Source organism: Poecilia reticulata, chromosome 1 (genome assembly GCF_904066995.2).
Source record: "Poecilia reticulata chromosome 1, P_reticulata-male-v2, whole genome shotgun sequence".
Lineage (NCBI taxonomy): Eukaryota > Metazoa > Chordata > Actinopteri > Cyprinodontiformes > Poeciliidae > Poecilia > Poecilia reticulata.
In genome coordinates, this window is record NC_088830.1 from 12,452,430 (window position 1) to 12,465,753 (window position 13,324).

The following is a 13,324-nucleotide window of genomic DNA, read 5'->3' on the forward strand; positions in this document are numbered from 1 at the left end:
TAAATGTTGGAGCAAAACGTACCCAATAATTTCAGTTTTTAAATAGTTCTAATCCACGGTAATGTTCTCCATATCATTTAAATGTTTTTTTTAATTTATTGCTCTTTCAGATTAAATCCTTTGCTCTTTTTTTTCGCTATGTTTCAAACCACTGGATTGTTTGAAAGAAATTCTGAAGAAAAACTAGGCTTTTTTCTTTTGGACCTACATATCAAAGCTGAGCTGTGCAGCGGGAGAAACGGGGTCGCGGAAGTCGAGCTGGCCAAATTTTACTGTAATTCTGATGCAAGGATAAAAAAAAAATGCAATGTGTTTGTGAAAAAGTAACACTGACTGTCGGTCGGTCAGGCGGACGGCTCCCCGGCAGCTCCGCCCCTCTCCGCGCCGCTCCCCTCCTCCTGGTGCGGCTCTCACTTCAGGGAAACGCTCTCAGGAGGTGGCAGCACTTTTTTTACTTTTTAGCTTTGGTTCATCTAAGCCCAGAGTCTTGTCTTCTCTTGTCCGGGGGATCGGCTCCACTCCCAGGGTCAGACATGGCGGACACCGGAGGTGCAAGTGCATACGGAGCCGCGCTAGCTGGCGCAGGCTTCGACTTCTACAAGTTCATCCGACAGCCGCAAACTATCGTGCGGGTCCTCAGCTGGGTGAGTGAGAGGCTGGAGGAGCTCAGGCTCAAACGGAGCCGGTGGATATTTTAACCTAATATGTAAACAGGTGTTGTCTGGTTTTAAATAAGTAAACTGGAGAGTTAAAACTGGTTCTTCATGGTGCGTCTCCAGCAGGCGTCGTGTTTTATTTTTTTTTTTGCAGCCTGCGCGGTGACAGATCAACACTCAAGACAAAAGGCAGACAAGTGTCAAAAAAGATTTTCACTTCCGGGATGAACTGAGCGTCTGAACGTTGCTGTTACTCTCTGACCTTAACGCTGTCCTACTTCCATGTTGTGCAATAGACGAAAACGACTATAGTTGAGGCGCTTATGAGGAAAAATTGTGGTAACTTACGCTCAAGGGATATGCTTGTGTGATCACCTGTTGCTAGGTAATTTAATTAAATATAAATTCGTATTATTGTGTCTCGTGAAACACAGTAATATTTACTGTAAGCAGGGCCTAATTCAGGAGGGCCAGAGCCAGTTTTGGTAGCATGATCTTCAGGGTTGTTAGATTATAATCTCTTTCTTCTTTCTTTTTTTTTTTTTTTTTTGCTGAAAATGTAACTAACCACCTAAAATGGAGTAACAGACACAGAAACTGGCCAAAACACACAGTAGGAGATGTGGAGGATGCAGTTAAAGCTCTCTTGCGCCCAGGGGTCAAAGGTTAGGTTAGAGGGGGGGCTGTGACATCATTGTTGCCAGCAGTTGTGATTAGGACTGAAACAATTAATTAGATTAATCGATTACTGAAACAACCGTCAACAGATTTAGTAACCGATTAATCGTTAAGTGGGGGGGGGGCATGTTTTTGGAGCATTAATTAAGCCAGAACTGTACTAAAACTAAATACGTTTGCATTTAGGACAAAAACACCTCAGTCTGTATGTTTTAAGCCAAAACTCCTAAAGTGCTACAGTTTTAGCTTCACCTGGCTCAAGTTTACTAAAAGAACCCTATGTTGTTGCATTTTAGGCAATAAAAATGTTTTTCTTACTTAAAGGAATTGAATCATTTATTTAATGTATTTGTAATATTGGATAAAAAAGGACTTAAGAAGTTCAATGACAAAAATGTAGAATATGTATCAGTTTAATCGTCAAAATAATCAGACTAATCGGTTACTAAAATAACCATTTGCACAATTTTGCGGCCTCTAAAACCACAGCCGGCTTCGCCTGCTCGGGTCTGACTCAGACTTTGAGTACGATGGTTTCCGTCCCCTGAAGTCGCTTCCTGGTGGAACGAAACCATCCAAACTCTCTTTGTCTAATTGAGATAATCCTGAGAAATGAAACCCTCCAGATTCAGAGGAGTCAAAATGTGCATTTCGATGCAGAGAAAGTTCTGCGTTCAGGCTGTCGGATGAGGGCTGAGAACAGAACATGCCTTTGGCTGGCGTCGTTGTTTATGTGCTTTGGGAACACAGTGTGTGTGAGGGAGACGACGAGTGTGTTGCTGGTAAACAGGGGCTCTGAACGGGCAGGTAAGGTGATACCTCCCCCCACCTGCTGACCCTTTCCTGTTACTCCTGGTCAGCTGCTGCTCTCCCTGGGTAAATGCAGCGCATGCTTGCTGCTGTGGCTGTGTACAACTCATCTGCAATTCCTTCATACCAGATCAGAGTCTATATCTGGGGATTTAAACCTAACTTTAATCTTGTTTTTTTTTTTCTTTTTTTCTGGAAACACACCTCCGGGTGTTGTTGTGCTTTAGCTCGTCTAGGATTAAGAGACGTCACCGTACGGTGGATCGTAGCCACTGGATTGTAAAGACTATTATGATCTGAAATGAAGAAACCTGCAAAAGTCAACTACTAATGTTCTGTACAGTTCATGCAACCATAGTTTACTTATTGTAGATGTTTAAAAGTTAGAATTATTACTTCTCTGAGCTACAGGCAGCCAGTGTAAGGACTTTAAAAATGGGGTGGTTTGCTCTGGTTTCCTAGTTTTAGTAAAAAGATTCAGCTGCAGCTGTCTGATTTTTTTTTTCTTATAAATCAGACCTGTGAAAACACTAATTCGACTAAACAAAGCACTAGAGAAAGAAAACACATGGAGGACTTTCTCTAGATCTTGCTGAGACATTTAATCTCGAAAATGTTCTTCAGGTGATAGAAGACCAACTTTGTAATTGTCATGTGTCTTTGTGTCATCCAAATTTTGGGGCCTGATCAGTACTTTCTAGCTGTAATAATGGGGCAACAGAGACTCAGAAGGCCAACGAAGTGCCTCGCCCAGGGACACGAAGATGGAGCTGGGATTCAAACCCACCGGGTTACAGGTGGAAGTCTCCCATTAAGTCCAACAGAACCAGCACCGTGGTTCTTCCACAGTATCTATTTATGTGGACTGAACACTTTGACGAGGGCCGTCCCAGTGCTGTGGTAACCACGGAAACCGGACTCAGATGTCAAAGTGGTTTGTCATTGTTAGGAAGCTGTTTAACTGTTAAAGTAGGTTTTTCAGTGATTTTGGTGATGGATGGGAGGTTGAAGATCGGCCTGTAATTCTGCAATAGTGATTTGTCCAGATTGTTTTGTTTTTTTAAAATCAAAGGTTTGATAACTGATGTTTTTAAAAACACCTGATGAGAGGGATGAGTTTATGACAGGCTGGCCTTTCTTCAGGAAAGTTATGGGTATGATATCAGGACAGCAGGAAGAGGAGCTTAAGTGATTTATAATTCCTTCTAGTTTTTTTTTTTTATTGAGTTGGTAGAACAGTATTGTCTCCAGATTGATATTGATTGGACATAACTTTAGTAATGGCCTTTGATAATGACGATTAATCCTCTGATTTTCAGAATTTTCTCTGTAAGAGGCGAATTCATTGCAGTCACAGGAGCGTTTGTTAGTCACTCATCTATGGCAAACAAGACGCAAGCAGGGTCAATATTTTTATTAAGGATTTCAGAGAATAATGATTCTCTCACATGCTTCAGGGTTAAGTGACATACGCTCATCCTTACTTCCAAGAGTTTGCAGCGATTTTGAGTTTTCAACCATCTTTGTTTAACCTTTCGACAATCGCTTCTTTCTTTTCTTACTAGAGAGGCTCTCCTTGTGGATTAGACGTCAATTACAGAGATCAATGAAATATTAACACACTTACTGATAAGCCCAGAGTTTGTCCTTCGATTGTGTGTTGCATGTTTGATATTAGATATTGGATATTGATGATTGTTTTCATCCAATCATGTTTATGCTAAAAATATAACACAGAGATTATGCTCAGTGATAGTCATTCGTTAAAAATGACTTTCCTGACAAGCATTTATGTCAACATCAGTTTACTTATATAGGGCAGGATTTCCCCCAGAAAACTTGATAAGCCCGGGCGCCATTTTTAACTCATGTTTTTGAGTTAAAAAATGTTTAAAGTTGACAGAAAATGTGGAAATATCACTTGATATTTATGCATTATTGGAAAACTGGACGATTAATGCCTAAACACCAACTGTAAAGTCTTAAAGAAAGCAGAAATAATTAAAAATAAAAATTAATTAACAAAGCCAAGCCTGGTGGGAGCACAAGTAAAGCCTGGTGGGCCGCCAGGCTTATAATACACTGGAGGAAACCCTGTAGGGCATAAAAACACAGACATTTACCAACATGTTATAATTCAATAAAGTGAAACATGATAAACAACAATAAGCACAAGACAGCAAAAAATAAGGCAGAAACAAAATACAAATATACAACACAGACAGTTACTGTGAAAGAATCGCAGGGAACAAAAATGAGCTTTGAGCAAAGATTTAAAAGTTTAATCAGTTTTAGTAGTCCGTACATGTAAAGATAAATCTAATGTTTAGGAAAGTCAGTTTAAAAAGTTAGTGTTGAATAATTTATCAGTTGGAGGTTGCTTTAGACGGGGGATAAATCTGGGTTTTGATTTTTAGACATACATGTTTTTCCAGAGGAAATCATGATTCTTTCATGGGAAATCATACATTTATCATCTGTCCTGTCATACACCTTAAGCTTCAACCTGAACCTCCATTTTTCAGCTCCTGCTGCGTTCTCCTCCTCTCTCCGCTCCCATTATGAGTGTTGTGGAGGGAGCTGGTGGCATCTCAGGAATCACATGGCAAGCAGCTGCACCCAAAACGAGGTCACATGGTGCAGCGAGTAATCAGAGCGGATAGCGGCCGACCGCAACCACGGGGCAACAGGGGGACGGGAGGGGCATTTAAAGAGAAACGGGGCTGGTTATGACGCAGTTTAATCTTGTTATTCTATTACCTGACTGTGGAAAGCAAATACAAGATGCTTTCATAGTCCTGCCTCCTGTTGTCGAACAACAAAACATAAAATAAAATTATGTTGCTAATATGAAAGCCAAGCAAATTCATTTTTCTTTTACATAGAAATTAAGTTGAATTCAGTTTTTTTTTTTAGACATTTCCTTTTACTGTTTTTGTAAACTGAACTAGATCCCTGCCTGAAAGCTAAAATAAGGTGTAAACTGACCTTTTGTTTCAGCTTTATATCATGTTATGATGTTATTCCCTTATCAAAACCATAAACAGAGTGCTGCTGCTAAGATCCTTTCATGCATGTTTGAGAAAATCCTTGAATCTCCCATGGCAACCATTCAGAAGTGCAGCAACGCTTGGTTTCACAAAGCGCTGCCAATTTCCACAAAACTCCTCCAGACTAGCGGCAGCAGCAATTAGCACACACCTGGTGGAACTGCGCACCGGCTGAGCTCATGATACAAACTACTTCTTCATCAAATGTTCCTAAGACTGGTAGAAGGCAGCAAGATGGAGGAACGCTGTGATGACTTGCTGAAGGTGGAGTGTCAGAAAGAGCAGGAGAGAGGCCAGCTTTAAAGTGTCGAAGCCCAAAAACAAATGTCTTTTATGTTTAATATGTACAGTATTTTTATAACATGCTCTTTTTCTCTCTCTTCTCCTCTGAAGGTGTTTGCCCTGGTGGTGTTCGCCTGCATCACCACGGAGGGGTACGTCAACCCTCCCAGCAGCGCCCAGGCAAAGTGCATCTTCAACCACAGCGACTCAGCGTGTCAGTATGCCGTGGGGATCGGGGTGATCGCCTTCCTGGCCTGCGTGGCCTTTCTCATGCTGGATGTTTACGTTCCCTTTATGAGCAACGCCCAGGACAGGAAGTACATCGTCATGGCGGACCTTGGATTCTCAGGTGAGTGATGGACTTTGTTAGCTGCATCAATCAGTGGGGTTTTTTTGTTGTTGTTTTTGCTCCCATCCTCTCTAGTTTTTAGCACAATTGTTAATCCAGTGAGTTGGTCTCCATTATATGCATGACATGTAGGTGTAAGAGGATCTGTTAGTACATTTTATAAAAACGATGCACCTGGTCCAGGCTTTAGATCCAGCAGTCTGGGGAGAGCCGCGTCCCGCGACCTCAACCTTACGGTCGGCTCATTCGCACCACGGCTGTGAATAATGAAAGCTGCCGTCAAACTTGTTGGATTTTCAAATACGTGGCCACTTTATTAGATACGCCTTCTTATTATGGGGTTGGACCCTCTGTTGTTGGTGAAGCTGCTCTGTTGGGTCGAGATCTGGTAACTGGAGTCCAGTGAACTCGCTGTCCCATCAGAAGAGGGGTACGCTGTGATCATACAGGGATAGATGTTATCAGATGCTATACTCCGGTCAGCAGTGGTGTTTTACATGATGCTCACCTGGTATTAAAGGGTCTAAAGTGTCCCAAGACCATTTTACCTCCCCGAGCCTGAACAGTTGCTACAAGACGGGATGAATCCATGCTTTCATGCTGTTGACGCCTAATTCTGACGCTACCGTCTGAATGCTGCAGCACGTCTTTTTACCCTGTTTGCCACAAAAAGACATGCATCAAACACGGCTACTTGCTAACTGGGTGATTTGGCTTTTCGCACCTTTCTCTCTAAACTCAACAAACAGTCAAAGTCTCAATTATTAAATTCTCGCACCACGAGCCACGCCACAATCGAAGCCAGTCCGTTCTCCTGATTCCGCCTTCACGTTTGAAGATGTGTACCTAATAAAGTGGCCATGTGAAAGTGGACCGTGAGAGGAGGTTGGTAAACATTTTGCCCTCTTTTTCAAAGGGGAAAACTCCTCCCTCTGTGCTCGTCGTCATCAGCTCTAATCAGGTCAACCCTCACATGAAGACCAGACCTGCTGCTTGGCAACCGATCAGACCAACAGCATCGATATCTGTGTCGATCAATGAGTCGACCAACCAATCCCTGACATAATGCTAAACGAGAAAGAAACGGAAAACGACAATCACACATTGAAGCAAAAAAAAAAAGGACAAAGTTTTCAGGTCATGGATCCTTGAGAATCTACATCGTTGTAACTTTATTTGTATTTTTGTTATATTAGGGTTTTTGTTCCTTCCTGAAAGTATCCATCCATCCATTTTCTTTACATCCTTGTCCCTTAGTGGGGTTGGGAGGGTTGCTGGTGCCCATCTCCAGCTAACGTTCCGGGCGAGAGGCAGGGTTCACCCTGGACAGATCGTCAGTCCGTCGCAGGGCAACACAGAGACACACAGGACACACAACCATGCACACACACACTCACACCTAGGGGCAATTTGGAGAGGCCAATTAACCTGACAGTCATGTTTTTGGACTGTGGGAGGAAACAGGAGTACCTGGAGAAAACCCACGCATGCACGGGGAGTACATGCAAACTCCATGCAGAAAGACCGGGGCCGGGAATCGAACCCGGAGCCTCCTTGCTGCAAGGCAACAGCTCTACCAACTGCGCCACTGTGCAGCCCGCCCTTCCTGAAAGTAGGCGATGAGAATCAGTCGTTGGATAATATAGAGCGCATGTGTGAACATTCGCACTCAATAATGCACAAAATATTGTAATTATACTTTTACCTTTTTGCAGTTTTGTGGGTTTTTTGTTGCTGTTTTTCTTTTTTTATATCTTGACTTTTTTAGTAATGAAATCTATCTGCACAGAGATATTTTGTGTTTTACCCACTTTGGGAGATATTTTGCATTGGCTTTGTCAACAGATGATTTAAGGGTCCTTTTATAATCTGCCTTTAGTCTTTTGTTAGAAAATTTGGATACATGACTCTATTAATTAACATGCATCCAGTAGGATATTTCTCAAAGTTATCGAGGTTTGACCAGGAATAATAATCTGTCATATTCCATAAAGTCAACTGTCAATCATAAAGTCAATCAGGGATCCCAACCGGAGTCAGTGGGAACAGGGTGTAAAATTAAAATCTCCAGAAAATCACATGCAGTTAAATTACATTTTAGATTTTTTTTTAAATTATTATTTGCCTCTGATTCATTCATCAAAATACTTCTATATAAAGAGAAATGAACTGATGCACCTCATGGATACGAAATGGCAAAAAGGGCAAATGATGTTTATTGTGATAATAATAATAGATTGTAATTATAATGGAGGTTGGCAGTCAGGTGCCAGCTGTGTGTTCCTGTTTCTGCTGTAGTTTCACCTCCATGTCAACAATTAATGAATCTAAATGTGTTACTCCTCTGTGAAGCTCAATCTCCTGGCATCATCATCGTCATCTCCTGGATATAGTAGTGAATTTTTCTGTGCTTAACTCTGTACTTACTGCGAAGCAGGGTGGAGTGGCGGGAGGATGACCTGGCAGATTCTGATGAAATGCACTCTTATCAGCTGCACACAACACATTAACAATCGGCCATTCTTCAAGCAAACAAAGAAGTGTTGGTTTGAGAAGAAACAACAGCTTGTGCTCAGCTGAGCAGACTTTTAGCTGTTGTTTTACAAGCAAATGTCAAACCTGCCTGCTCTTTATTTATTTCAGAGTTTTCACTTTAAAAAGCAAGTGACTGTTTTTGCAACGCTCTCTTCTTGTTTTCCAGGGGCGTGGACCTTCCTGTGGTTTGTGTGTTTCTGCGTTTTGACCAGTGAGTGGTCTCGCACTCTTGATGTCATTGCGATCCCCGAGGACGCTGCGCGCGCCACCATTGCCTTCTCGTTCTTCTCCATCGCCACATGGGTGAGCACAAAGGCCACTGTGTTTGCTTTCTTGACGTATTCTCAGGCTTTCAGCGTTGGTTTGCAATAGACATTTTACTCTCTGAGTGGAATGGTTTACAGTGGCTGTTTATGAGCAAGAAAACATCTCTGAATCATTTTCATTCACGGCTTCCAACTAACCTCATTAGAAAGCTGATGAAAAATTCTGACCAGATAATTATATGTACATAAATTTATAATTATACATTGTTTAGTAACTGCTGAGACCTTTTGTTCTGAATAGAGACGCACCCAGCACTCCCAATTGTGTAGCCATTTATTCCTTAAAGACCTAGACCCTAACAATATATAAAATGTTATTTAAAGTATATTTCTAGCCATGACTTATTTATTCATTTTAATCTAACCAGCCTGACAAATTGATTAGTTGACATTTTAAAACATCTCTTGAATCCTTTATTAGTGGTTAGCAAGGTTAGCATCAGTAGCTTCCATGTGTCTCCCCAAGAGAGGTTACATTTCCAAGTCCAGCATTTTCTGCAACAAACAGAGGTTGAAAACTCTGAGATAACGCAGTGAAAACTGCTATACCACTCTTGGGCTTCTTATTACAAGTCTTGTTAGTTGTAGTTAGTTTGACTATATTTTAATACTTATAATAGCCAACTATTTGCACAGTAACAACTTCCTTATTGAAAGCTGCTGCTGTTCGGTCACCTGGTAGCGCTTTGAGATGCTGTGTTCGCTGACTGAAAAAAAATTGGATTTGAAAGAGGTTCTTTCTCCACTTTAGTCAGAAAAAGCTCAAGTTTTGGTCATTTCTGTCAAAGCTCTTTCCAAACGAAAGGCTCTGAATCTCTTCTGTGTGATTAAACGCTACGTTAGCCGTAACGTTTGTGTTAGCGATTAGCAGTTTTCTCTCCTTTTCCACATCCTTGTTTCACTTCTCTCCTGGTAAACGAGTCGTGTTGTGAGGTTTAGTTGCTCTGCTGTTGCCTCTTTATGACCTCATCGGTCGCTCCTGTGGAGGCTAACAATGGTGTTGAACTTCCTCTGTTTGTAAAAAAAAAAAAAGAAAGAAAAACATCTAAGGTATGTTGGGGTCCAGACTGTCTCTGGATATTTTTGGAAGCTTTTTTACTTAGCTAACCTGTTGAGCAATAATGGCTCAACTTTTCTCAGGTCTTCAAAACGTCTTACCTTGTAAAGAAAAGCGAAATATTTAAACCTCTTTAAACCAGTTGGCAAAAACAAACACATGTGAAATTGTTGCTTATTTTAAGGCCTTAAGTTCAATGATGATTTATCTTCTGTCATTTGCTGAGAATATCTCATTGCCTGTAGCAGGTCTCCAGTTAAATGAGACAAAACTCTCCCTCTGAAAGCTAAGCAGACAGGTTTGAAAGAACAAGACGTCTCTTTGGCCTCGATAACCACGTTCAAAGTCAACATTGTCTGACTTCCGTGTGCTGCCGAGAGCCGAGTCTGAGACACAAAACACAAGATTTAATTTTCAGCCCCTGCATTTGCAAAGTTCTCTGCAAATAGTAAGAATTCATGTGCTTACTTTAGTGAAATGTATTGTGATTGCTAATAGTCTAATTATTAATTGGGGAAACAGAATTATCATTTTGTTTGTATTTACATCTATACATGTGTCTGTTATTAGGCACACGTTCCTGCTGATTAAGATTTAATGCAGAGCAGTTTGCTGAACTGCTAATCTAACGCTAGCTTGCTTACTATTTGTTTTGACTGTTTCCTTGCTAATTTCATTGCTGGTTTCTCCTGCTTTTCGAGCATCATGCTATGCTTTATAAAAGGAAACGACGGCTCTTCGCTGAGCAGGAAAAGCAAATAGGCAGCAGGTTATGGCATAATAAAGATGAGATGAGAATCTGCAGCAGCCAAAACAGTCGCGTCATTGTTAATAATGGAAAAAAAGCATGGGTTGTAATGGAAAACACAGGTTCAAACGCAGTCAAAATTAAGTGTACCGGTTGTGGTATAGTTGAGTAACCAAAAAGGAGTTGTGACCTTTAGCTAGGTGTTTCCCAGAGTTTGCTGTGATCCAAACTCTGCTACGTTTATTGGTGTCCCTTAATTTTGACTGAGAAAATATTTTACTGCTAACTCATTGCCCATCATTTGAAATGTGTCCAAAAAATATTACTGCTAGTTGAATCAGGCTGCCCTGCCAGTGAGCAGTAAACTGGGATTTACCTAAACTGGTTTAAGATCCACTTTCTATATTTACTTCCTGTGCCTAAATAAATCAGAGCGTTATTGATGTATATTTATGAAAACATGTACCAGACTGCAATTCAAGAACATCCACTTCTATGGATGTCTCCTTTGAACAACATGGTCTTAAAAAGTGTTGCATAACGGGGAGAAATTTTCAGGGATTTGAGTGAGTTTGACTGAATGATGCCACCAGAGTTGTGTGATGTCTGGGACATCGAGACCTGCTGATTTCCTCCAGATGAACAGGAAGCTGTGAATATATCAGTTTTCACAGGATCTTACAGATAAGTTGAAACATGTTGATGTCAGATATCACACAATACCCGTCACCAGCGCTTGTAGAGTCCCATTTAGCTCAACGGGCTAAAGTTTTTGGCTCTTGACAGCATCTTTCATCTGCGTCAAATCCTGAACGGTTACATCATTATCTCTTGCTGGAAAATAAGTAGATGACTTGCTATAATCATCCTCTCCTCCTGCAGGGAATCCTGACCTACTTCGCCCTGGGCCGTTTCCGTCGGGGCGTGGACGACGTCAGCATTCCCACCTACACGGAGCCAGACCCGGAAATCCACACCCCGTACCCCCCCACCTACGCTCCCACCACCTACACCCCCACCACCTACACCTACCCCAGCAACGTGCCCGAGTCCCAGAAGCAGCCCCCCTTCACCTCAAACCTCCCGCCGCAGAGCGACACCAGCTACCTACCGCCCAAATACTGACGCAGTGGAGGGGGCGAGGGAGAGGGGGGTCTGGACGGATGACGCGGCGCTGCTGAGCGGCAGAGCTCTATCGTATCGATGCGGTTTTACATTCAAGTCAACACACTGTTCAAAGAGTCTGGGGACGACGAGCGAACGCTGTTTACGCCGACGGGCCTGAGATCGGATCTGAAGACACTGAAAGAGGCTTGAGCAATGTGACCTTTGACCTGTGTGCAAAAGCAACATTTACCTCAGACGAGCTGAACCTGCAGGGGAGAGGGGCGTTGCAGTGAAAACAGTCCTGCAGAGGAGCAACAATCAGTGTGGAAGAGGCCAAACGTGTATTTCTCTTTGTTCTGAAGACGGGACGGTGACGTGCCACGTTGTTTTGATTTTCAGGATTTTTTAGTTTTTTCTGTTCTGTTTCTTTAAATGGCTCAAAAAGCTACAGTGATATAATTTACCAAATGGGTTACAAGGTTTGTGGAGGAAAAAAAAACAAACTAATTTAAGTTATATTTTATAATTATGGATTCTGTAAAAGTAACACAAATCCTGTGATAAGTAATCAGAAAAGGTTTTCCTTTCCTTTGCTGCTTAAACTCATTAAAGCCATAATGACTGAGCATTTCCACCAGACTGACTGTACTAACTGTAACAGACGTGTGCTGGTTTGAAAAGGTTTACATGTGTTGAACTGACCTTTGAACTCGCAGCTAACTTTCTGATGGAGAGGGAGGAGCTTGGAGATAATGCAGCACCTATTGAACGAGTCTGTCCACTGAATGTTTTCTTCTTCTCTCTCTTGTGCAGCATTTCTTCCTCCAACCGCCCAAAAGCAGAGCAAAAGCACCCTTCCTTGGTTAAACACTTGACATTTTTAGTTTTCTGAGATATGACGGGCTTCTTTAGTTAACAGGCTTCAAAGGTACAACTTAAGATCACTAAAAACTGCTCTCTGAGCTTGCAGTTAATTTGCCCCGTCGGTTCTTTCTGGCGCAGATCAGAGAGCAGTTTTGGTTCGTTGTGTGAGCTGAATTTAGACCTTTGAATAGATTGCTTTTCTTGAGTCATTTGTGAAAACGTTGTAGTGTGACGTCTGTCGTTTTTCATGCAAAATGTGCATAAATGGTTCAGAGAAAAAGGAAGAGAAGACTTCGCTTGCACTGAGAATTGACTTGCGACATCATTCTGGTGGTTAAAGACGACAGATCCAGGAGAGTTCCTCTGCTTTAAAAATCGCTTACAGCACCTTGCAGAGATTTTCATACATCCCATTAAATCTCGCTAATATACTCTGGAGTTTGTGGTTGTAATGTATAGGAGGATCGCAACTAAGCTGGTTTGGGAACCGAAGAGTTTAAAATGTGATTAAATCTTGTAATATTTTTGAGCTGTAACAGCTGTGTCACAGCTGTAACAGCTGTGTCACAGTTGTTACTGCTGTGACACTAGAGACAAAATCTAGTTCTTGGATCTGTGCATAAAGTTGAACTGTGACATCTGAAGCAGATTCTTTTAATTTCTCACTGTAAACAGCTTGTTTTTGTTTTGTTTTTTCCCCCCAAAAGTGCCGCAAATGATGTGGGCCTAAAAGTGATGTGGCCAAGGATTTGTGATTTACTGAATAATTGTAGCAAATGAGCTCTGAAATATGTGTAAATAATGTGCACCTTGTTTGATTCTTGCTTTAAAATAATAAACGGTTAATGAATGGGGAAAAACA

General features: G+C 41.7%; 1 protein-coding gene across 1 annotated transcript; it reads left to right on the top strand.

The window, feature by feature from the left end:
* The first annotated feature begins 372 nt into the window (after positions 1-372).
* syngr2b (synaptogyrin 2b) lies at positions 373-13,324 on the top strand. The gene is made up of 4 exons (XM_008410255.3): positions 373-644; positions 5,588-5,825; positions 8,527-8,663; positions 11,374-13,324. The coding sequence occupies exons 1-4, from the start codon at positions 534-536 to the stop codon at positions 11,614-11,616; spliced, it is 729 nt and encodes a 242-aa protein (XP_008408477.1). The 5' UTR covers positions 373-533; the 3' UTR covers positions 11,617-13,324.